Below are 25,934 nucleotides of genomic sequence, written 5' to 3'. Positions count from 1 at the left end.
GTGGCGTGCAAGTGGGTTTCTGTATAGTATCTCCAGCTGTGTGCATGTGGTAACATAAATTACGGTATTAGGAGAGGCGAAGTCGGACTAATTAGGAAATCACTGAAAGCCGAGGTGAGAAACGCACGACCCGCCACTGCCAATATATAATGTAGCAAAGAAGGGCAGTAAGGATATTACTAGTACAACAGAACACACAAACTATCTGGTACATTTTCGATGCCATGTGTGTGTTATGGTCTTCGTGGTATTGGGACTCTGTGAGTGTGTGTGCGTCCCAGTCAGCTGGGGGACAAAAAAATCAAAAAGAAACTGACCCACACAAGAAGCTGCGTCATCACCACATTGGCCTGCTGACAGGCGGCGTGAAGAGCTGAGCCGGGCAGCCGCAATGCCGGGAGCGACCTGGAGGAGAGCGTCATGCTGGGGGCGCCATTGACGTCTTCCTTGGTGCAGTGGGCTAGAAGCAGCAGCAATTTGGGGAGGTTGTGCTCCATCACAGCCAACAGAAGACGACCCGACAGCGTGATGTCTGGACCCTCCTTAGGAGAAGGAGGAGGCAAGGGCGCCACAAATAGTTTCTGCTCATATTTGGCTCGAATCCATGACTCGCGTTCCTCCCTGTCAAAACAAAAACAAGAAATGAGGGATGGAAATATGTTATAAGTAGAAATCTATGTTGTAGACAATGTTTTCACCGGGTGGCATCTGGGGTGGGTTTACGGTGGCCCATTGTGCGTGCCTCCCATATGCAGTTAACCATGTGGTTGCCAATGGCGCTGAGGACTAGCGTGAGCTCTTGGGGCAGATCGTCAAGATCCAGAGAGCGAACGCGGGACACGTGAGTTCCCAAGTTTCTGTGGATCCCCGAGCACTCGATGCAAATCAGGGCACCGAGGTTCAAACTGGCCCACGTCGGATCTTGAGAGAAAAACAACGCAAGTGTGATTGCTTTGTTTAAATGTAACAAGATGTTTGTTACTATATTGGCAATTATTGAAGACATTTTTTCACTTTGAAAAAGCAAAAGACAGAAAAAAATCTGCCTTTTTTTTCAGATTTGGGGTGTACTCCAACTTGTGCTGGATTTGGCAGCATTTGTTTAGTTGTCCCATCACTTCTAGGATATTTTCCTGACTTTGTGGATTACTTAGTCTCATTTTGAGTCCTTTTAATTATTTTGTGAATTAATGTGTGGCGAAAGGAACCTTAATTAATTTGTAGCATAAAATAAATTCTAAAACCAATTGTAGGTGCCAGCTAATGTTATTTGTATTATCTGTGGTATAGTTTAGTTTATTAAGGATCCCCATTAGTCTTCGCAACCCCTGGAATTACGAGCATCAACATTACAAAACAAGAAAGTATTTTACCTTAATCTTACATTAATTTACAAGTTAGAATATATTCCCCAAAATCCATCCGTCGTCGCGTCTTTCATAATGGTTGTGAACGACAGGCAAAATTTGAAAAAAAAAATTGCATTTCCCCTTTAAGCCTCAGTTTTAGTAATGTTTACCAATGTTGCAAAAAGGTGTGGAATAAATATTACATTTCAACATCATTATAAGACTTATAAAAGGCTTTTATTTTTTTGCGGCTTCAGACATATTTTTAAAAATTTTGGTCCGATACGGCTCTTTAAACATTTTGGATTGCCGATCACTGCCTTAACCGCCCTATGGCATACTTGCCAACCTTGAGACCTCCGATTTCGGGAGGTGGGGGTGGGGGGCGTGGTCGGGGTTGGGGCGGGGGGCTTGGTTGAGGGCGTGGTCAAGAGGGAGGGGTATATTTACCGCTAGATTCATAGATTCACCAAGTCAAGTATTTCATATATATATATATATATATAAAAGAAATACTTGAATTTCAGTTTTCATTTATTTACACATTTACACACACGTAACACTCATCTACTCATTGTTAAGTTAAGGGTTGAATTGCCCATCCTTCTTTTTCTAACCATATTCATGTGCAGTAGATGGCAGTATTGTCGTGTTTAAGAGTCTCACAACATTGCTGTTTGGCAGACGAACTGCTTTAGAGCAGAAGAAAACGGACCGCTGTTGTTGTGTGTTGTTTTACCGCACTGGAAAGATGTTAATGAAACTGCCTAACAATAAACCCACATAAGAAATCAAGAAGTCGCCCTCGATCATTCTACAGTTATAACGTCATTGGGCAGACACGCTCTTTATACACGTCACTCAGGTCCGCATGGAACTGGAGGGGGCGTAGCCTCCAGCTCCGCCTGAATTTCGGGAGATATTCTGGAGAAAATTTGTCCCCGGAGGTTTTCGGGAGAGGCGCTGAATTTCGGGAGTCTCCCGGAAAATCCGGGAGGGTTGGCAAGTATGCCGTATGGTCAGTGATCAGATCAATGCATACATCAGTACAAAAATGAGTGAGTAGACTCTGGCTAATGTTCTCGCTGGCAAATTTCAGTCTAAAATACTGCCTGAAAGAACTCTAGGTAAAAACGGTTTTGTGCAAATAAATGGCATGTATTTAAGTAAAACGTTTAAAATGTTCCCGGATGACATTCTCCCAATAAAATTGCATTTGTGTACCACTATTGGAGTCCTTTCTTCAGCAAATTACGCAAGTGATTAATAACCTGTGATTAAAAATTATTAATCCAAATTTCAAAATGTGATCAATCTAATTTTAAAGAAAAAAAATTAACAGCCCTAATTTAAAATGACTTATCTGTTCAACTTGAAAGTCACACAATTATATAAAAATTATTAGTTATATGAACAACAAAAATTTGTAATTTCCATTATTTAAAAAAAATACTGATTTGGTACTTGTATCAGTTGAAATGTATGCCATACTTATCCTTAGTGACAAATCTAGAGAAAATACTTTTGGAGTCTCGGACATGACTGAAATGTAAAAGTGCTCACAAGCATCTACTGTATGTCTCGTTTGGGACATTATAAAAAACAGAAGAACGTAGCGTATTTGTTTTACCTTTCATGTTTTTTGACATTATTCCCACCTCCTGTCTGTTACAACAACATGCAAATGTGTCAAGGCCAATTAAAATTGAATATATATATATATATATTATATATATATATATATATATATATATATATATATATATATATATACCGCATTCCGGAGTATAAGGCGCACCTGCCGAAAATGCATAATAAAGAAGGGAAAAAACATATATAAGTCGCACTGGAGTATAAGTCGCATATTTTGGGGAAATTTATTTGATAAAACCCAACACCAAGAATAGACATTTGAAAGGCAATTTAAAATAAATAAAGAATAGTGAACAACAGACTGAATAAGTGTACATTATATGACGCATAAATAATGAACTGAGAAGGTGCCTGGTATGTTAACGTAACATATTATATAGTAAGATAAATGATAAATGGGTTGTACTTGTATAGCGCTTTTCTACCTTCAAGGTACTCAAAGCGCTTTGACACTACTTCCACATTTACCCATTCACACACACATTCACACACTGATGGAGGGAGCTGCCATGCAAGGCGCCAACCAGCACCCATCAGGAGCAAGGGTGAAGTGTCTTGCTCAGGACACAACGGACGTGACGAGGTTGGTACTAGGTGGGATTTGAACCAGGGCCCCTCGGGTTGCGCACGGCCACTCTCCTACTGCGCCACGCCGTCATTCAAATAACTATAACATATAGAACATGCTATACGTTTACCAAACAATCTGTCACTCCTAATCAATAAATCTGATGAAATCTTATACGTCTAGTCTCTTACGTTAATGAGCTAAATAATATTATTTGATATTTTACGGTAATGTGTTAATAATTTCACACATAAGTCGCTCCTGAGTATAAGTCGCACCCCAAGCCAAACTATGAAAAAAACTGCGACTTATAGTCCGAAAAATACAATATATATACATATATATATATATATATACATATATATATATATATATATATATATATATATATATATATATATATATATATATATATATATATATATATATATATATATATGTATATATATATATATATATATATATATACATATATATATATATATATATATATATATATATATATATATAGCAGTTTTTTTCATAGTATATATATATATATATATATATATATATATATATATATATATATATATATATATATATATACGGTGACAGAGGGGTTAGTGCGTCTGCCTCACAATACGAAGTTCCTGCAGTCCTGGGTTCAAATCCAGGCTCGAGATCTTTCTGTGTGGAGTTTGGATGTTCTCCCTGTGAATGTGTGGGTTCCCTCCGGGTACTCCGGCTTCCTCCCACTTCCAAAGACATGCACCTGGGGATAAGTTGATTGGCAACACTAAATTGGCCCTAGTGTGTGAATGTGAGTGTGAATGTTGTCTGTCTATCTGTGTTGGCCCTGCGATGAGGTGGCGACTTGTCCAGGGTGTACCCCGCGTTCCGCCCGATTGTAGCTGAGATAGGCGCCAGCGCCCCCCGCGACCCCAAAGGGAATAAGCGGTAGAAAATGGATATATATATATATATATATATATATACCTATGTCTTGATTGGATTATCCAGAGAATAGTGCTCGATAACGTGGTAGAGCGCAATATGTAGGTGTGGGAAAAATCACAAGACTACTTCATCTCGACAGAACTGTTTCATGAGGGGTTCCCCTCAATCATCAGGAGATTTTATTTTTTTTTCTCCTCAATCATCTCCTGATGATTGAGGGAACCCCTCATGAAACAGTTCTGTAGAGATGAAGTAGTCTTGTGATTTTTCCCACACCTAAAAAATACAGTTTTATCAGACAGACAGCACATTTACCAAATTGCATGTGGTGAGTTACAACCACTGCTTTCATCTAATTTTTCCACCTAGTTAAAATTGGGTCACTGTGATGTGAGAGAAAGGCTGATTTTCTTTAATGAAGACCAAAACATTTGCCTTCTAATGACAAATATATATTTTTTAATGAAGAATAGCACGTATATATATATATATATATATATATATATATATATATATATATAAATATATATTTTTTAATGAAGAATAGCACGTATATATATATATATATATATATATATATATATATATATATATATATATATGTATATATATATATATATATATATATATATATATATATATATATATATATATATATGTATATATATATATATATATATGCTATTCTTCATTAAAAAATATATATTTGTCATTAGAAGGCAAATGTTTTGGTCTTCATTAAAGAAAATCAGCCTTTCTCTCACATCACAGTGACCCAATTTTAACTAGGTGGAAATATTAGATGAAAGCAGTGGTTGTAACTCACCACATGCAATTTGGTAAATGTGCTGTCTGTCTGATAAAACTGTATTTTTTTTCCGCCTGCACTCGAGTGTAAGAATGATGATGATCCATGAACCAATGGATGGCATGTTTCGATTGCACACTCGGTGTTTATATAAAAAAAAGAGAAAACAAGTAAAGATGTGGGTGGTCACTAACTTGGAGCGTCGCAGTCGACACAAAAATTGTTGCCCTTGGCGTTGCGAATAGCCTGCAGAGCCACTGCCTCACTCTGACTGTTTTTGCGAACCTGTAAAAAAAATACTTCAATGTTAGCTTTTTGTCTGGGCACACCCGACTTCTTCCCAAAATAACTACTACATACAGTATTTCCTTAAAAAAGATACAATCATTTTTAATGGAACTGCAGTTGAGTTGACCTTTCAGTGCTGCTGAGGGAAATTTAAATTTTTAACACTTCCTTCAAGGATGTGTCCTTGCTGCAGTGCAGATTTTAGCACCACACAATCACCATCTATCACTTGTATCAATTTTCTGTGTTTTTTAACCTTGTTTTTGCTGCTCTCGCACAGCTGCAAGCTGGCCAGGATCTGGCTCTCGATGGCCTGGACCCAGGAGTCCCTCTCCTCCACACTCTGGGCTTCAAAGTGCCACGTCTGGCCCGAACTCGACACAATGAGGAAGTCATTGTTCTCTTCCTCTGGTATGCACACAAATAAAGTGTCAGTCGCAGAATCATACCAGTCACTGGCATTGCAGGATATTGGACATTTCCCAGGAAAAATGGCTAGAAATTAGGGATTTTAATTTTCATCACAAATTGCTAATAAATCAATTAAAAATTAAAGCTGCAAGCAGCGTTGAATGGGCCCTGGCACCCTTGTGCAGCTGGGGGTTCATGCAAGTTGGCTGCAATGCATGACACATGCATGTCATTCCCAATCAAAACAATTCAGGAAGATTGGCGCATGTGGAAGGAAGTTACCACGGTTGTAGTTTTCCACCAAAAGGGGGCAATCATAGTGTCGATATCAACGTCGTAGTTATGATCATGAAGTGTTCCTGAGCCCACGTGGTGCTATCCTTTACACACTGATGTCGGTTTTTGATGCAGTACAGAGGGATCAAATGTTCGTAATATCATCACTTATGTGCAGTGATTTCTCCAGATTCTCTGAACTTTTTGATGATTTTATGGACCGTAGATGGTAAAATCCCTAAATTCCTTGCAATAGCTCGTTGAGAAATGTTGTTCTAAAACTGTTCGACAATTTGCTTACAAATTGGTGACCCTCACCCCATCCTTGTTTGTGAATTACTTAGCATTTCACGGAAGCTGCTTTTATACCCAATCATGGCACCCAACTGTTCCCAAATAGCCTGCACACCTGTGGGATGTTCCGTATAAGTGTTTGATGAGCATTCCTCGACTTTATCAGTATTTATTGCCATCTTTCCCAACTTCTTTGTCATGTGTTGCTGGCATCAAATACTAAAGTTAATGATTATTTGCAAAAAAAAAAAAATGTTTATCAGTTTGAACATCAAATATGTTGTCTCTGTAGCACATTCAACTGAATATGAGTTGAAAACGATTTGCAAATCATTGTATTCCGTTTATATTTACATCTAACACAATTTCCCAACTCATATGGAAACAGGGTTTGTATATATATATATATATATATATATATATATATATATATATATATATATATATATATATATTATATGCCCATGTAATATCCAGCAATAAAGTATCCAGTAATGCATGATATGATTTAATAAAGTACTTACAGCATACAATTTACCTGAGAACACAATAGGGCAACATTACCTGTTTTGCTCACGTTTCTTAAGCTACCAAAGCTTTTCAGCTTCCACATTTTCCGCTTGGCTGCACAAGAGAAAAACAACCATGAATTAACCAGAATATTTCATGTGTCATTTTACAAACTGTAGTTTATTTGGGAGTTTTCCTAAATGGAGACTGTCATCACCGTCTGCTTGGCCAATGGTGGCGTCCCCTTTCTGGTTTGTGCTCTTCTTCCTGCGATGCTTTTTTCTGTCCTCCACTGGGGATGTGGAGCCCACGTCTTTGGTGGATGAAGAGCTCGATACGCCCTCAAATGCAGAGTCTGCTGACACGATTGTAGACATAAAAAACACATATTTCAAATAGAACACTCAGTAGGTACTAGTGTTGTCCCGATAACAATATTTTAGTACTGGTACCAGTAACAAAATGTATTCCGATGCTTTTCGGTACTTTTCTAAAAAAGGGGCCCACAAAAAATTGCATAATTTTAACCAAAAATCTTACGGTACATTGAACATATGTTTCTTATTGCAAGTTTGTCCTTAAATAAAATAGTGAACATACAAGACAACTTGTTTTTTATTAGTAAGTAAACAAACAAAGGCTCCTAATTTGTCTTCTGACATATTGTGGTCATTTTCCATTATATTAGGTTGCCAAAATGATTGAGGACAAGTGGTACAAAATTAATTATTAATCTACTTGTTTGTGTACTGTTAAAATCTGCTAATTTTCTCTTTTAACATGTTCTACACTTCTGTTAAAATGTAATAATCACTTATTCTTCTGTTGTTTGGATGCTTTACATTAGTTTTGGATGACACCACAAATATCCGATACCAAGTCGTTACAGGATCATTCATTGGTCATATTCAAAGTCCTCACGTGTCCAGGGACATATTTCCTTAGTTTATAAACAATAACAATTTAAAAAAAAGAAAAAAGATTTTGTGATGCTAAAAAATATCGATGTAATTATACTAGTATCGACTAGATACGCCCTTGTACTTGGTATAATTACAGTGGATGTAGATCCACCAATGGCATTTGTTTACATTGTGACTCCGGTGGGCTACGGTATGTAGTGAAGCATGTTTATCTATTCCTCGTCATGCATGGATGATACCTTGTAAGAAACTTACTTTATTTGTCACCACGGAGGCGAGGATTAGTGATTTAGAAGTAGCTAAAACACTGTCGACTGCGGCTTGGCTTTAGCCGCTAACTAGCTCGCCATGTCTTAAAGCACTTCTTCCTGAGGGCGTTTCGGTGTTATAATTTCACCTTTTTCGTTAGTTTTTAAGCCAAAATGCGTCCATTGTCTGCTTGTAAGTACTCCGTGATTGTGCGCTGCCGAACATGCTCCTCAATCAATCAATGTTTACTTATATAGCCCTAAATCACAAGTTTCTCAAAGGGCTGCACAAGCCATAACTCTGCTCGTAAAAGTGAGTTTATACCAAAAAGTTCTATTTTGGTTTCATCTGACCACATGACATTCTCCCAATCCTCTGCTGTATCATCCATGTATCCATTTTGGTATAAACTCAACTCGTCGTGTTTGGAGAAAGAAGAATACTGAGTTGCATCCTAAGAACATCACACCTACTGTGAAGCATGGAGGTGGAAACATCATGCGTTGGGGCTGTTTTTCTGCTAAGGGGACAGGACGATTAATCCGTGTTAAGAAAAGAATGTATGGGGCCATTTATCGTGAGATTTTGAGCTAAAACCTCCTTCCATCAGTGAGAGCTTTGAATGGTTGACCAAATACTTATTTTCCACCATAATTTACAAATAAGTCCTTTAAAATTCCTACAATGTGAATTCCTGGATTTTATTTTCACATTCATCATTTTAAGTGAGAGAACTTGCACAATCGGTGGCTGACTAAACACTTTTTTGCCCCACTGTATATGTTTGTAAAGTAACCTGTGACATTTCTACCACCCAAAAAAATGCTTTTGAGATAATCTGTATATTTCGTGTTGTACTTATGACTGGGGACACATTTTATATGCTTTCTGAATTCATGTCTAAATAATGAAATGAGTCCAAATTCACAAATTTTGTTGTAGATATTGCTACATATGAACAGAATAAACCAAATGATGTTCGTACATCTGAGGAAAATGAGTAAATTACATTAATAACATCTTGTAATTTGATATTTGTATTCATTTAATCTTTTGATGGATTAAAAATTAATACCTAAAACTCTGTCAGACTTAATTACAAACCCCGTTTCCATAAGAGTTGGGAAATTGTGTTAGAGGTAAATAAAAACAGATTACAATGATTTGCAAATCCTTTTCAACCCATTTTCAGTTGAATGCACTACAAAGACAAGATATTTGATTTTCAAACTCATACATTTTTAATTTTTTTTGCAAATAATAATTAACTTTTCCAACTACGTGCCAAAGTAGTTGGGAAAGGGCATGTTCACCACTGTGTTACATCACCTTTTCTTTTAACAACACTCAATAAACGTTTGGGAACTGAGGAAAGTAATTGTTGAAGCTTTGAAAGTGGAATTCTTTCCCATTCTTGTTTTATGTAGCGCTTCAGTCGTTCAACATTCTGGGGTCTCCGCTGTCATATTTTACGCTTCATAATGCGCCACACATTTTCGATGGCAGACGCGTTTACACTGCAGCCGGGCCAGGAAGGTACCTGCATTTTTTTTTTTTACAACGCCACACTGTTGTAACACGTGCTGAATGTGGCTTGGCTTTGTCTTGCTGAAATAAGCATGGGCGTCCATGAAAAAGACTGCGCTTAGATGGCAGCAATGTCGAATATTTGAAAAAACAATTTGAAATGTGGACTCGTCAGACCACAGAACACTTTTCCACTTGGCATCAGTCCATCTTAGACGATCTCGGGCCCAGAAAAACCGGCAGCGTTTCTGGATGTTGTTGATAAATGGATTTCACTTTGCATAGTACAGCTTTTACTTGCACTTACATATGTATCGACCAACTGTATTTAGTGACAGTGGTTTTCTGAAGTGCTCCTGAGCCCATGTGGTGATATCCATAAGAGATTGATGTCGGTTTTTGATACAGTGCCGTTCGAGGCCATGGATTCTCTGAACCTTTTGATGATATTATGGACCGTAGATGTTGAAATCCCTAAATTTCTTGCAATTCCACTTTGAGAAACGTTGTTCTTAAACTGTTTGACTATTTGCTCACACAGTTGTGGACAAAGGGGTGTACCTCGCCCCATCCTTTCTTGTGAAAGACTGAGCATTTTTTGGGTAGCTGTTTTTATACCCAATCATGGCACCCACCTGTTTCCAATTAGCCTGCACATCTGCAGGATGTTCCAAATAGGTGGTTGATGAGCATTCTTCAACTTTATCAGTATTTATTGCCACCTTTCCCAACTTCTTTGTCACGTGTTGGTGGCATCAAATTCTAATGTTAATGATTATTTGCAAAAAAAAAAAAGTTTATCAGTTTGAACATAAAATATGTTGTCTTTGTAGCATATTCAACTGAATATGGGTTGAAAAGGATTTGCAAATCATTGTATTCCGTTTATATTTACTTCTACCAAAATTTCCCAACTCATATGGAAACGGGGTTTGTAGACTGATGAACATCATCACATAATTTATTCAGAAAGTATAAAGGACAACAAATGCAGATAGAATACTATTAATCCCAATTTGCAAGTGTAAAAAAAACATTATGATTTGTACATTTTCAGAATGTGCTTTGTCTATTTTTAAACAAAGAAAACAATCTGAAGTTGTCCCTAGTTTTAAGTTATCATGCCAGGATTTTACCAGCCCGGCCCACATCAGAATACATTTTTCTCCATGTGGCCCCTGAGCTAAAATGAGTTTGACACCCCTGAGTTAGCCCCTCCCTCTTCACTATGTAGTGTAACATCCGAGTACTGCTAGTGCATTCTTATGTCTTTACTTTGAACACACTCAAAAGACAAAGTGTAGGTACGGTAGAGCAGCACATGACATACAGCATCCTACAGTACATACTACTAAGGAAATATTTTTTGTCTCACCGACACTTTGAGCGTGGTTGGAGACATTCGAGGCGCAACGTTGCACTCCTCTGTTACCCCTCAGGAAGAGTGTGCTTCCCAGCCCGTCCATGTCGTCCACTTGCAGGAAGCTGCTGGCGCTGACAGGAACTGAAGAAACGATGATCAACTTTGGTTAAATGCAAAATCAGCTAAAACCTCTTATGATGCATCCTCCTCATATGCACATTTGTACTGCACAATTAAAGGCCTACTGAAACCCACTACTACCGACCACACAGTCTGATAATTTATATATCAATGATGAAATATTAACAGTGCAACACATGCCAATAAGGCCGGTTTAGTTTACTGAATTGCAATTTTAAATTTCCCGCAAGTTTCTTGTTGAAAACGTCGCGGAATGATGACGCGTACGCGTGACGTCACTGACTGTCAGGAAATATTAGCAGCTGCACCACTCGCGGCTAAAAGTCGTCTGCTTTAATCGCATAACTACACAGTATTTTGGACATCTGTGTTGCTGAATGTTTTGCAATTTGTTCATTTAATAATGGAGACTATAAAAAAAAATGCTGTTAGTGGAAAGCGGTGGATTGCAGCTGTCTTTAGCACCGAGACACAGCCGATGTTTCTTTGTTGGGAAGTGGAGCGGTCAAGCAAACATGTTTTCTCTACGTCAACCAGCATGTTTTTGGATGGGAAAATTGTGATATATATCTTACCGGAGACATCATTGGATTATTCGTCGTCCTGCAGCAGCGGCAGCTGTGAGCTTGGCTCCTCTGAGACACTTCGTGTTCACCGCAGCCATCCGACCTCGAGGTATGTCTTTACAATCTTTTACAATCTTTAAAATCTCACTAAAATACTATTAAAACAATAAACAGATAAGGGATCTTACAGAATTATCCTAGTAAATGTGTCTAATTACATCTGAAACGCTCACACTGCCGTCGCCCGGAGCCGTCGCTTTTTTTTTTCTTCTTCTATTCCTTCACTATCAATATCCTAATTCACAAATCTTTCATCCTCGCTTGAATTAATGGGGAAATTGTCGCTTTCTCGGTCCGAATTGCTCTTACTGCTGGTGGCTCCCATTATAAACAATGGGAATATGTGTGGAGCCCTGCAACCAGTGACGTCACGCGCACATACTTCCGGTAAGGGCAGGGCTTTTCTATTAGCGACCAAAAGTTGCGAACTTTATCGTCGATGTTCTCTACTAAATCCTTTCAGCAAAAATATGGCAATATCGCGAAAAGACACATGTGTGACACATAGAATGGACCTGCTATCCCCGTTTAAATAAGAAAATCTCATTTCAGTAGGCCTTTAATCATGAGCATAATTAGCCATTCAAATATAATTATTTCTATTCAGATATATATTTTATTTCTTTATTGAAACTGCAGGGTTAATCAAAAGGGACTAACTGATTGAATTTCCCATATTTTATGTCTTGTCTGCAGCTATTATATTATATACTTTGTCCTAATAATTACCGTACCAAATTTAAAACATTTTTTATTATTGTTAAATGTGATAAATGACCGATTTCTCACACAAAGCGCTGAAGCATGTACAGTAAATATGAAAAGTATTCAAACCATTTTTATTTTGCACTCTTTGTAACATTGCAGCCGTCTGCTAAAAGCATTTAAGTTATTTTTTTCCTCTTTAATATACACAGAGCAACCATTTTTTGTCATATTGTGATATTTTCACTTTTTGAAAAAATTGCAAAAAACATTTTACAACTCTCGACGAGTTGAGTTTATACCGAAATGGATACATGGAGGATACAGCAGAGGATTGGGAGAATGTCATGTGGTCAGATGAAACCAAAATAGAACTTTTTGGTATAAACTCAACTTGTCGTGTTTGGGAGGAAGAAGAATACTGAGTTGCATCCCAAGAACACCCAACCTACTGTGAAGCATGGGGGTGGAAACATCATGCTTTGGGGATGTTCTTCTGCTAAGGGGACAGGACGATTGATCCGTGTTAAAGAAAGAATGAATGGGGCCATGTATCGTGAGATTTTGAGCCAGAAGCTCCTTTCATCAGTGAGAGCTTTGAATGGTTGACCAAATACTTATTTTCCACCATAATTTACAAATAAATTCTTTAAAATTCCTACAATGTGAATTCCTGGATTTTTTTTCACATTCTGTCTCTCACAGTTGAAGTGTACCTATGATGAAAATTACAGACCTCTGTCATCATTTTAAGTGGGAGAACTTGCACAATCGGTGGCTGACTAAATACTTTTTTGCCCCACTGTAAGCATTGCTTCTTCCTACTCCTTTTCACACATTAATCGAATTGTGCAAATGTGACCATGTGATGTTCCTTGTTAATAACAAACAAACCAACTAAAAAGAAATGGCCACATAATTTCTCTCACCCAGGCTGACACCTTCAGGACCATCTTTCACCCTCCCATTGAGCCCGACTGGAGGCCCGCCAGAGGGTGTGGCGCGAGGGGGGCGCTTGCCCGGCACCTTCACCGTCACTCGCAGCAGGTCCATTTCTTTCCCGGGTGTATTCAGCATATAGTCCTGCCAAGGCAAACAGAGGCCGTGACCGCCACACCACCGGCTAACTGGCATCGTGATGACAACGAGGAGGCGTGACTCACATTGACGCTGGAGTGGTACGAAAGTATCCCGTCGCTGGAGAGCGTCACGTACTTCTTTTTCCACTCTTTGTTGAGCGAGTTTCCGCTGCGCTTGAGCAAAAAGCCCTGGTAGAGGCGACAGAAGGATCTTGCGTGTTGTTAGGCGGCCAAAAACAAAACAGCCAATAAGGAGGTGGGTTGAATCGCTTAAGCACAACTCTGCCTTCACACATTTTTTTGTGTCCTGTCCAGCTTTTCAGGCACATCATATATTTGATGTAGATGCCCATATCGGCTGTTCAGATTTATTTAACAAAAGAGAAGTGTAGGATACTTCTCTTGTTGCCTTATTTGAATTTGACTTTATTAAATGTATTTATATTATCATTTGGTGCAGCCGGGCCGGAGCAGGAGGGGATAGAAAGGGAAAAAAAGGAAGACAGAGGGGGAAATTGTGGGGATAAGAGGGGGATTAGACAGAGAGACAAAAACAACAACAGCAAACACAACAATAACAACAACAAAAAGACAACAACAATAGAACAACACCAGCACATACGATATGTACAAATATGATCGTAAAAGTGATAGCATAGAAACAGATAGTGAAATAAATAATAATATAGAAATGACAATGAGCATTTTTACACTGGAGCAACTGGAGCAATACAAATATCAGTAGAAAAAGCGCTATTGATTATGAAAAATACCAATAGTTTACCTCAATTATCAACAATACAGTTGATCAAATGCCACAATACATATACAAAATGATAACTGGAAAAATAAAAAAAATAATAAAAAAAGGAATACCGAAAGATGGAGGGGAAGAGAGAGAGGAAACCTATATTATCTTGTAGATTGTTATAGTAACAATAGGTTAAGCTTTTTCAGTGTGCCATGTGTTACCCAGTTTACCCTAGGGCATGGGTCACCAACCTTTTTGAAACCAAGAGCTACTTCTTGGGTACTGATTAATGCGAAGGGCTACCAGTTTGATACACACTTAAATAAATTGCCAGAAATAGCCAATTTGCTCAATTTACCTTTAATAAATCTCTCTCTCTCTCTCTCTCTCTCCATCTATCTCTCTCTCTCTCTCTCTCTCTCTCTCTATATATATATATATATATATATATATATATATATATATATATATAAAATGGGTATTTCTGTCTGTCATTCCGTCATATATTTTTTTTCCCTTTACGGAAGGTTTTTTGTAGAGAATAAATGATGAAAAAAACACTTAATTGAACGGTTTAAAAGAGGAGAAAACACAAAAAAATAAAAAAATTAAACATAGTTTATCTTCAATTTCGACTCTTTAAAATTCAAAATTCAACCGAAAAAAATGAAGAGAAAAACTAGCTAATTCGAATCTTTTTGAAAAAAATAAAAATAATTTATGGAACATCATTGGTAATTTTTCCTGATTAAGATTAATTTTAGAATTTTGATGACATGTTTTAAATAGGTTAAAATCCAATCTGCACTTTGTTAGAATATACAACAAATTGGACCAAGCTATATTTCTAACAAAGACAAAGCGTTATTTCTTCTAGATTTTCCAGAACAAAAATTTTAAAAGAAATTCAAAAGACTTTGAAATAAGATTTAAATGAGATTTTACAGATTTTGTAGATTTGCCAGAATCTTTGTCGAAAAAACAGAAGCTAAAATGAAGAATTGAATTATAATGTATTTATTATTCTTTACAATACATTTTTTTTTATTTACTTGAACATTGATTTAAATTGTCAGGAAAGAAGAGGAAGGAATTTAAAAGGTAAAAAGGTATATGTGTTTAAAAATCCTGAAATCATTTTTAAGGTTGTATTTTTTCTCTAAAATTGTCTTTCTGAAAGTTGTAAGAAGCAAAATAAAAACATAAATGAATTTATTTAAACAAGTGAAGACCAAGTCTTTAAAATATTTTCTTGGATTTTCTAATTCTATTTGACTTTTGTCTCTCTTAGAATTAAAAATGTCGAGCAAAGCGAGACCAGCTTGCTAGTAAATAAATAACATTTTAAAAATAGAGGCAGCTCACTGGTAAGTGCTGCTATTTGAGCTATTTTTAGAACAGGCCAGCGAGCTACTCATCTGGTCCTTACGGGCGACCTGGTGTCCATGGGCACCGCGTTGGTGACCCCTGCCCTAGGGCAACAACGTTGATATATGTTTGATGAAACGTGATTATGTGCATGAGTGTTTGTATGTATATGTACTTGCATGTGAACAGAATGTGTATATTACAAGGGACTGCTGGTGTCCGCGAAGGAAAGTCATGAGATCGTTTGTTTATGCATCAAGTCTTACCTGCTTGATAGGAATAAAGCGTCCGCTGCCCACATCTTTGCAGTCTGCACTTCGCCTGGCTGAGTCACTGCCTCTGCGACCCTAAACATACGACAAGGACACAAAGGACTGACTTTGTGTAGAGTGAGGATGCTCAAACTGCAATGTCTTGGAATTTTTACACACATTTTCCCACGGAAATTTCACTGTGGCACTCATCTAAGGCGGACACCATCCCTCCCCTCTCACCTATCTCTACAGCTTGCTTCTTACTTTTGTCTTGTCTTAACTTTCTTGGAGCTAAAAAGGACAGTGGAGCAAAGATGCTACACATATCTTCCCTGTCTCTCCTTGCAAGTTTCGAGTTGTATGTACATAGATGAGCTTTGGTCTAGGCCGGGGGTTGACAACCCGCAGCTCTGTAGCGCCGCCTTAGTTGCTCCCTGGACCTCTTTCAGAGATGTGTGAAAATGGAAAAAGATGAAGAAAAAAAAGTATTTTTTGTTTTAATATATTTTATGTAGGAGAACATGACACAAACCTTCCTAGTTGTTAGAAATCCCAATGTTTGTTATACACGCTTCACTGATGAGAGTATTTGGCAAGCACCGATTTGTCCGACTAATTTCAGTGATTCTTGAACTCATATTAGTTTTTTTACATGTACAACTTTCTCCAATGCTGCCACAGAAAGACGTGTTTCATGCTACTCATTTTTTGTCTCATTTTTTCCATCAAATGTTTTATGCTGTGCGTTAATGCACAAAAGTGAGCTTTGTTGAATTTATTGATTTGCTGGAGTGCTAATCAGGCATATTTGGTCAATCCATGACTCTAAGCTAATCAATGCTAACATGCTATTTAGGCCAGTGGTTCTCAAATGGGGGTACGCGTACCCCTGGGGGTACTTGAAGGTATGCCAAGGGGTATGTGAGATTTTTTTTTTTATATTCTAAAAATAGCAACAATTCAAAAATCTTTCATAAATATATTTATTGAATAATACTTCAACAAAATATGAATCTAAGTTCATAAACTGAGAAAATAAATTAAACAATGCAATATTCAGTGTTGACTGCTAGATTTTTTTGTGGACATGTTCCATAAATATTGATGTTAAAGATTTTTTTTTTGTGGAGAAATGTTTAGAATTAAGTTAATGAATCCAGATGGATCTCTATTACAATCCCCAAAGAGGGCACTTTAAGTTGATGATTACTTCTATGTGTAGAAATCTTTATTTATAATTGAATCACTTGTTTATTTTTCAACAAGTTTTTAGTTAGTTCTATATCTTTTTTTCTAAATAGTTCAAGAAAGACCACTACAAATGAGCAATATTTTGCACTGTTATACAATTTAATAAAAGAGAAACTGATGACATAGTGTTGTATTTTACTTCTTTATCTCTTTTTTTTTCAACCAAAAATGCTTTACACTGATTAGGGGGTACTTGAATTTAGAAAATGTTTACAGGGGGTACATCCCTGAAAAAAGGTTGAGAACCACTGATTTAGGCTACCTGTATGTAGATATTGTATCATTATGCCTTGTTTGTAGGTATATTTGAGCTCATTTAAGTTCCTTTAATTATGTCTTCTGTGTATTTAATCTATGTTTGCATGTCTCATGACACATTATCTGTATGTAATATTGGCTGCATTTCATATAGTTGTTTGTGTACAATGTTGTTCCAGACCACAACAAACGTTATTCAGCTAGCAAAGATTGTAATAAATCCATTAGAACAAGACAGCCTGCTGTTTCATTTGACTTGGACACACATTTATTTATACCTTTGGCCATTCTAAAACAGTAATTTCCAGAAGTTATCCCACCCTCTGACAAGCCTCCATTTTACTAATGTTTTCCAATGCTGTAAAAATGTGTAGAAAAAAAAATTAAAATACAACATTTCTGTCAACAAAGATTTGTGTCAGCCTTGGATAGTAGGCTAATACAGATACTATATACACAGTACATCATGTGGTGCCTTTATCATGACACTTATATAAGGCTTTTAATTTTTTGCGGCCCCAGACAGATTTTTTATTTATTTTTTTGGTCCAATATGGCTCTTTCAACATTTTGGGTTGCCGACCCCCGCTCTAGGCTTTTTTCCTGGTCTCAAACTAATACCCCCCACCCAGGATTTTTTTTTCTCTTCCTCTTACTTCCTCCCCCATGGTTACCATTTCCCTACCTTTTTCTTTGGGTCGCTGGCCATGCGGCGCCCCGATCAGTGAGCCCGTTCTGTCCACCCTGTAACTAGATGTCTGTTCTTGGATGGGTTTAGTACTGAAAATATCATTTTGTCGTACTTTTTAGGTGCAATTACAATATAGTTCCATCCAAAATCGCAAAAGTTGCAGAGTCAAAATGTTATAGGGGCCAGTCTAAGGCAACCTCTGAAATAATCATGCCTTCTGATCCAGGGTTCTTAACTTTTCCACTACAGACGCCTCGGGACCCACTCAAATATTAATATTGAATAAGTAATCTAGATTTTAATCCTATTCAATAAATATACCCAAACTACTTACGGTTCACAACCTTGTCAAATGATTTGAAAGCATGTGTTAATCAGAAAGTTTATTATCTATTTACACATAAACCTTAGGCTTTTGGTCAGGCTGATTACAAAAATAAATACCAACCAAATATACTCATAAATAACACAAATAACTGATGAAAAATAAATATACATACAATGTGAAGTGAATTACATTTATATAGCGCTTTTCTCTAGTGACTCAAAGCGCTTTACATAGTGAAACCCAATATCTAAGTTACATTTAAACCAGTGTGGGTGACACTGGGAGCAGGTGGGTAAAGTGTCTTGCCCAAGGACACAACGGCAGTGACTAGGATGGCGGAAGCGGGAATTGAACCTGCAACCCTCAAATTGCTGGCACGGCCGCTCTACCAACCGAGCTATACCGTCCCCCAACAATGATGTTGTGCTAAAATAAATAAACCAAATTAATAATACATTTGTTTTTTTTTTAACTAAACTGTTGATACAATTAAAGTGGATATGAAAATGCCGCTTCCTGACTTTAGTCATCACTTTTGCACTAAGGAAATTTCTCTATGACTCTAACTCCAGACTTCTTCTGTTTGTTTGAGATTGTCATGACTGCCACAAGTGGTGGAAAAGTATATTACAACTGAATACAGCTGTGGCTCGTACGAAGCACAACTGAGAAACCGATATTTTTTTAGGCGGGCCTCTAGGGGGCGCTCACAGCCCAACAATAGGCCCCGGCCCGTTTAATACGAAAACAATGGTCTAAACAACATCTTGATATGCCCCTCCCATGGAGTGGATAGCTTTTCTCGGCACAAGAGAAGTGCTCACTAACACAGATTTAGACAGACTTGTCAACAACATTTGAGAAAATAAGCTGGAAATAGTTGTATAGGTTTGCGTTCAGCCACATAACTGAAAGATGGAAACAAAAGGCAACATTTTTGTATTCATATTCTTGTTGAATGGTAATCGTTAGTAGAAAATGTTGTTATGATGCAAGTTTTTAGAGTTATAGAATGTTACTTTATCTCATTCGTTCATACAAAACTACAGTAAAACCTGTTTAAGTCGACGGCCCTTTGACGAGCTAACTCATTTTGTTCCCGAAATAGCCATTGCTTGCAAAAATATACAGTACTTACAGAGAATCTGTTTTTGATCATTTGTGCATATTTAAATGTTTATTGTTATGTTTTCATGTAATATTTTATATTCTTACATACAGCTTGCTGCGGTAATTTTGTTGACTGCTTTTCATACAGGATGGCGTGGCGCAGTGCAGGAGTGGCCGTGTGCAACCCGAGGGTTCCTGGTTCAATCCCCACCTAGTACCAACCTCGTCACGTCCGTTGTGTCCTGAGCAAGACAGTTCACCCTTGCTCCTGATGGGTGCTGGTTAGCACCTTGCATGGCAGCTCCTTCCATCAGTGTGTGAATGTGTGTGTGAATTGGTAAATGTGGAAGTAGTGTCAAAGCGCTTTGAGTACCTTGAAGGTAGAAAAGCGCTATACAAGTACAACCCATTTATCATTTATTTATTTATTTATACAATGCTTAATTTTTATAGAAAACAATCTACAAAAAATATCGTTTGTTGCTGTGATAATTTATTTGTTAAAACTTTTATTTTGAAGTTAACAGGAAGTGTGTATGTTTTAATGCAGTGTAACTAGACAGAAGTTAAGTTGCTGTTAGTATTTCAGCCATGAGACTATCCATCTTCTACCGCTTATTCCCTTTTGAGGTCGCGGGGGGCGCTGGCGCCTATCTCAGCTACAATCGGGCGGAAGGCGGGGTACACCCTGGACAAGTCGCCACCTCATCGCAGGGCCAACACAGATAGACAGACAACATTCACACTCACATTCAAACACTAGGGCCAATTTAGTGTTGCCAATCAACCTATCCCCAGGTGCATGTCTTTGGAAGTGGGAGGAAGCCGGAGTACCCGGAGGGAACCCACGCATTCACGGGGAGAACATGCAAACTCCACACAGGAAGATCCCGAGCCTGGATTTGAACCCAGGACTGCAGGAACTTCGTATTGTGAGGCAGACGCACTAACCCCTCTGCCACCGTGAAGCCTGCCATGAGACGACAACATTCAAATATAAACGTCATGTTATTTTTTTAATAGAAATCACCTTTTTGGTCTCAAACTTTATGTTGTGAAAATAGCGGTCAGCCATGTATGTTGATGTCCAATTGAGCAGGCATTTTTTTGTAATATTAAAACATAGAAATTATTATTTTTAATTATTTTATACAAAAATACATACAATTGGAACTTGATGAGTGGGCGACACAAACAGGTTGTCAGCATTAATAAGGCCTGTCTAAATGGGTTGAATTGTAATTTTAGTGCATTTTCTTGTACGTAGTCCTGCTAAAATCAAAGAAACTGCATTCATCGAAAGATTTGGCACTAAGCTGTCTTCATGAGTCATTCACACAGGCTGACACGTTACAGAAATTTTACCGACGGTACATTATCTTCACACCAGCGGGCATTTATACCACATTACGTTAGCTAAGGTGTTAAATGCTGCTAACTGAATGGAGCCCCCCAGAGGGAAACACATGCAAGCAGCTAAGGGTGTAACTGTACATGTACAAACCCCATTTCCATATGAGTTGGGAAATTGTGTTAGATGTAAATATAAACGGAATACAATGATTGCAATTAATTTTCAACCCATATTCAGTTGAATATGCTACAAAGACAACATATTTGATGTTCAAACTGATAAACGTTTTTTTTTTTGTACATAATGATTAACTTTAGAATTTGATACCAGCAACACGTGACAAAGAATTTGGGAAAGGTGGCAATAAATACTGATAAAATTGAGGAATGCTCATCATACACTTATTTGGAACTTCCCACAAGTGTGCAGGCTAATTGGGAACAGGTGGGTGCCATGATTGGGTATAAAAACAGCTTCCCAAAAAATGCTCAGTCTTTCACCAGAAAGGATGGGGCGAGGTACACCCCTTTGTCCACAACTGCGTGAGCAAATAGTCAAACAGTTTAAGAACAACGTTTCTCAAAGTGCAATTGCAAGAAATTTTGGGATTTCCTCTCCAAGGTTTCTCATAGTCATCATTGTCACTGTCACCGACGTCCCACTGGTGGTTTGTGTTGTGGTATGATAGGCCCTTTGAGACACCAGTGATTTAGGGCTATATAAATAAACATTGATTGATTGATTGATTGATTGATAATGTGTTACTTGGAAGAAAAACTATTTAAAATGTAATATCTGGCATATGCAGTTGAGATGTTTCATGAGAGCAGTGTGTGTCTATGTCCCTTTAAAAGGCGCTACGTTTTGCTAAGTCACGTATGACGCCAACGCCCAGAGAGAGCAGCATTAGCTCAGCTGTGTTTATTAGCTCAGACTTGCAGTTTGTGAGCAGTGACGGCATTTCCTTTGAATTTTTTTCACTAGATTGTGTTAATTCTAGTTAGTAAAGAGATTGAATGTGCTTTGATGGCTGTAGTGTCCTTATCCACAAACAGGGTATTGTAGCCTGTCACTTCAATTATTAATTGTAATTATTAATTGCCACCTGAACGCCTCCTTAGGGAGGTGTTTAGGACACGTCCAACCGGTAGGAGGCCACGGGGAAGACCTAGGACATGTTGGGAAGACTATGTCTCCCGGCTGGCCTGGGAAGAGCTAGACGAAGTGGCTGGGGAGAGGGAAGTCTGGGCTTCCCTGCTTAAGCTGCTGCCCCCGCGACCCGACCTCGGATAAGCGGAAGATGATGGATGGATGGACTTCAATTAATGATTTGTTGTTCATTATTCCCTCAAAAGAGTAGTGTGTATGTGTGCTGTTTTCTGTTTGCATCCTTCGATATGTTATCAAGTTCATTTTAGCGTGGGGCTGGTCGTCGCTTTCATTAGTAAAACGATATTTCCTGCATCAAACTTGCTGTGCTTCTGAGGCTGACTTGTTGACATACAACCACATCAAAAGTAGACTGCCACATCAAACGTCTTGCTAATGGCGTTGTGACGTGCATAAATGTAATTAAATAAATGACTCGTTATTGGCAAAAGTATTGCCGTTATATAATCATGGCCTAATTCTGAAAATGTTTACAACCCACCGGTACATGAATTAACACAGTGAACTGTTTACGCATATTGCGGACTTTTTTTTATCAGTTTCTTTATAAATATTTGAGGCCCTAAGAGCAGGGGTGTCCAAACTCTTTGACTCGGGGGCCGCATTGAGCTAAAAAAAAATTTGGTCAACGGCCGAAAGCCGATTGCATGTAAAGTACCTATGTAAAGTAACTATATATATATATATATATATATATATATATATATATATATATATATATATATATATATATATATATATATATATATACATATATATATATATATATATATCTATATATATATACATATATATGTATATATATATATATGTATATATATATATCTACAGTACAGGCCAAAAATTTGGACACACCTATTCCTCATTCAATGCTTTTTCTTTATTTTCATGACTATTTACATTGTAGATTGTCACTGAAGGCATCAAAACTATGAATGAACATATGTGGAGTTATGTACTTACCGAAAAAAGGTGAAATAACTGAAAAAATGTTTTGTATTCTAGTTTCTTCAAAATAGCCACCATTCGATCTGATTACTGTTTTGCACACTCTTGGCATTCTCTTGATGAGCTTCAAGCACACCTGTGAAGTGAAACCAATTCAGCTGACTACCTCTTGAGGCTCGTCGAGAGAATGCCAAGAGATTGCGAAAAGTAATCAGAGCACAGGGTGGCTACTTTGAAGAAACTACAATATAAGACATGTTTTCAGTTATTTCACTTTTTTTTGTTAAGGACATATCTCCACATATGTTCATTCATAGTTTTGATGCCTTCAGTGACAATCTACTATGCAAATAGTCATGAAAATAAAGAACATGCATTGAATGAGAAGGTGCGTCTAAACATTTGGCCTGTACTGTATATGTGTACATATTATATTAATATAATGGGTACCCCACCTTCCGCCCGATTGTAGCTGTGATAGGCACCAGCACCCCCCGCGACTCCAAAATGTAAAAGCGGTAGGAAATGGATGGATGGATGGATAAAATTACTAATGAATATAATTGGATATTAAAAGTATTGAAGGTCAACTCATACCTTGTTTACTTCTGTGACAACCTTCTTAAAGTTTTGTAATCAATCAGAAATCTCAAGCCGATAAAACCCGCCAAACATGAATAAGTTTGGAGAGTATTTAACATTTTTTACATCATGCTTTGTAATGGATTTAAATGGGTGTAATTTAGAATTTTTCATGGTACATGGACTTTTTTTTTATAATGTCCACAAAGTTCAGCGAGCAGGTTGTGTTATGTGTGACCATGTCTGTTGACATTTTGTCTTTGTTGGATTTTTCTTTTTTGTACCATGACTAGGGAAGGTTGTTTGCATTGGATCATATACAGTAAGTAGAATTGGAGCATATTAAAAAGGTTAAAAAGGTTATTGACCTGCAATACTCACATTGTCCGCTAAACATAATAACAGCATCAAAATTGTAAGACTCCAAAAATTATTCCAATCTCCCTATGAGTAAGATTCCTTATCAAACTCATGTAGACTTGCGGCTTAAATTGAAGACCTCGGTGGACCGCAATTGGTCCGCAGGCTGTAATTTGGACACCACGGCTCTAGAGTGCCTGCCCATCCATGCCTCCATTTTTCACGGCTTGTCCCTACCATGTGTAAAATGACAAAGTCAATGTTTTCCCTGCTTTTGACAAACCGTCAACAAGAATTTGTTGACATTGTGACATAACCTTTTACATAATACCGTTTCTCTGCCACAATGCGTCATTGTCTCTCCACGTTAAACGCTAAGCAGAGCCGCAGTGTTGTCGGATGCAGTGTTTGTCACATGTCTTTACATCACCTGCCAGTCACACAGGACATTCCAGCAAAGCTGACAACTGTCAGTCATATTTACTCACGGCAAAACGTGCCGTGCGTCGCCGGGTGGCGCTGCGGATGGAACCGGGAGTGCCACTGTCTTGTTTCTCCCCTCGTGCAGACCTGCCAATCTCTTTATGGCTAATCACGGGGGTGGAAGGAAGTGATGAGGAGTAATCGCTACTCTGACCCCCATTGCTGGCCTGTAATGATGGAGGAAGAGAGAGAGACGTAACAGGACAATGTTGTTGAGCCAAGGTAGTTTCCACAGCAGCATTACTTACATTATTTATCCAAGAGTATGCTTTTTTAAATTACTTTCAACGATTATAGGTTAATAGGTTAAGATAAAATATATTCACTGGTATATAGTTCATGTTATCACTGCGGTAACAACGGGACTACAATTTTATGGCCTTTATAATCCCCTAGGGTTGTACGGTATACCGGTATCAGTATAGTAACGCGATACTAATGAACCATAATTGGTACTATACCGACTCTGAAAAGTACCGGCAAATAAAGTACATTTCTTACAAGTATCATCCCTGCAGGACGAGGAATAGCTAAACATGTTTCACTACACATCGTGGCTCACCGACGTCAAAATGTAAACAAACGCTATTGGTGGATCTACAGTACACCTAACACCCGCTGTAATGATACCAAGTACAGAAGTGTATCTAGTCGATACTATGATTACGTCGATATTTTTTGGCATCGCATAATTTTTATTTTTATAGTATGTTTAGGAACTCAGGAAATATTTCCCTGGACACACGAAGACTTTGAAAATGACAAATGTATGATCCTGTAATGACTTGGTATCGGATTGATACCCAAATTTGTGGTATCATCCAAAACTAATGTAAAGTAGCAAACAACAGAAGAATAAGTGATTATTACATTTTAACAGAAGTGTACATAGAACATGATAAAAGAGAAAGTAAACAGATATTAACAGTAAATTAATCATTTATTTTCTACCACTAGTCCTTAATAATTGACAAAATAATAGCATGGAAAATGACACAATATGTTACTAAATATGTCAGCAGCTAAATTAGGAGCCTTTGTTTGCTTACTTATTTTATTTAAAAACAAACTTGCAATAAGAAACATATGTTTGATGAACCGTAAGATTTTTTTATTGAAATAAAGCCTTTAATGCAATTTTTTATAGTCCCCTTTATTTAGAAAAGTACCAAAAAGTATCAAAATAATTTTGGTACTGGTACCACAATATTGGTATCGGGACAACACTAATCCCCTGTCAGCATTTTTTGCTGATAACATGATATAAAAAAATGACATGGTTGGAATATCATGTAGAATGTCTATGTAGATGTTTTA

The 25,934-nt window shown here is 37.6% G+C and overlaps 1 protein-coding gene across 1 annotated transcript in view; it reads right to left on the bottom strand.

The window, feature by feature from the left end:
- Nucleotides 1-25,934, bottom strand: part of LOC133535341 (arf-GAP with GTPase, ANK repeat and PH domain-containing protein 1-like) — a 71,180-nt gene that overhangs the window by 8,124 nt on the left and 37,122 nt on the right. The window contains exons 8-18 of the mRNA XM_061875064.1: nt 24,623-24,784; nt 16,095-16,175; nt 13,794-13,898; nt 13,560-13,713; nt 11,171-11,299; nt 7,314-7,451; nt 7,151-7,210; nt 5,862-6,013; nt 5,512-5,602; nt 699-921; nt 318-621 (exon numbers count right to left, since the gene is read on the bottom strand). Coding sequence (XP_061731048.1) covers nt 318-621; nt 699-921; nt 5,512-5,602; nt 5,862-6,013; nt 7,151-7,210; nt 7,314-7,451; nt 11,171-11,299; nt 13,560-13,713; nt 13,794-13,898; nt 16,095-16,175; nt 24,623-24,784 — 1,599 coding nt within the window. The remainder of the gene's footprint in view (nt 1-317; nt 622-698; nt 922-5,511; nt 5,603-5,861; nt 6,014-7,150; nt 7,211-7,313; nt 7,452-11,170; nt 11,300-13,559; nt 13,714-13,793; nt 13,899-16,094; nt 16,176-24,622; nt 24,785-25,934) is intronic.

This window comes from Nerophis ophidion, linkage group LG16, assembly GCF_033978795.1.
Source record: "Nerophis ophidion isolate RoL-2023_Sa linkage group LG16, RoL_Noph_v1.0, whole genome shotgun sequence".
In the NCBI taxonomy this organism is placed as follows: Eukaryota; Metazoa; Chordata; class Actinopteri; order Syngnathiformes; family Syngnathidae; genus Nerophis; species Nerophis ophidion.
Note: the sequence above shows the minus strand (reverse complement) of the source record. Positions and strands in the feature narration are given on the sequence as shown.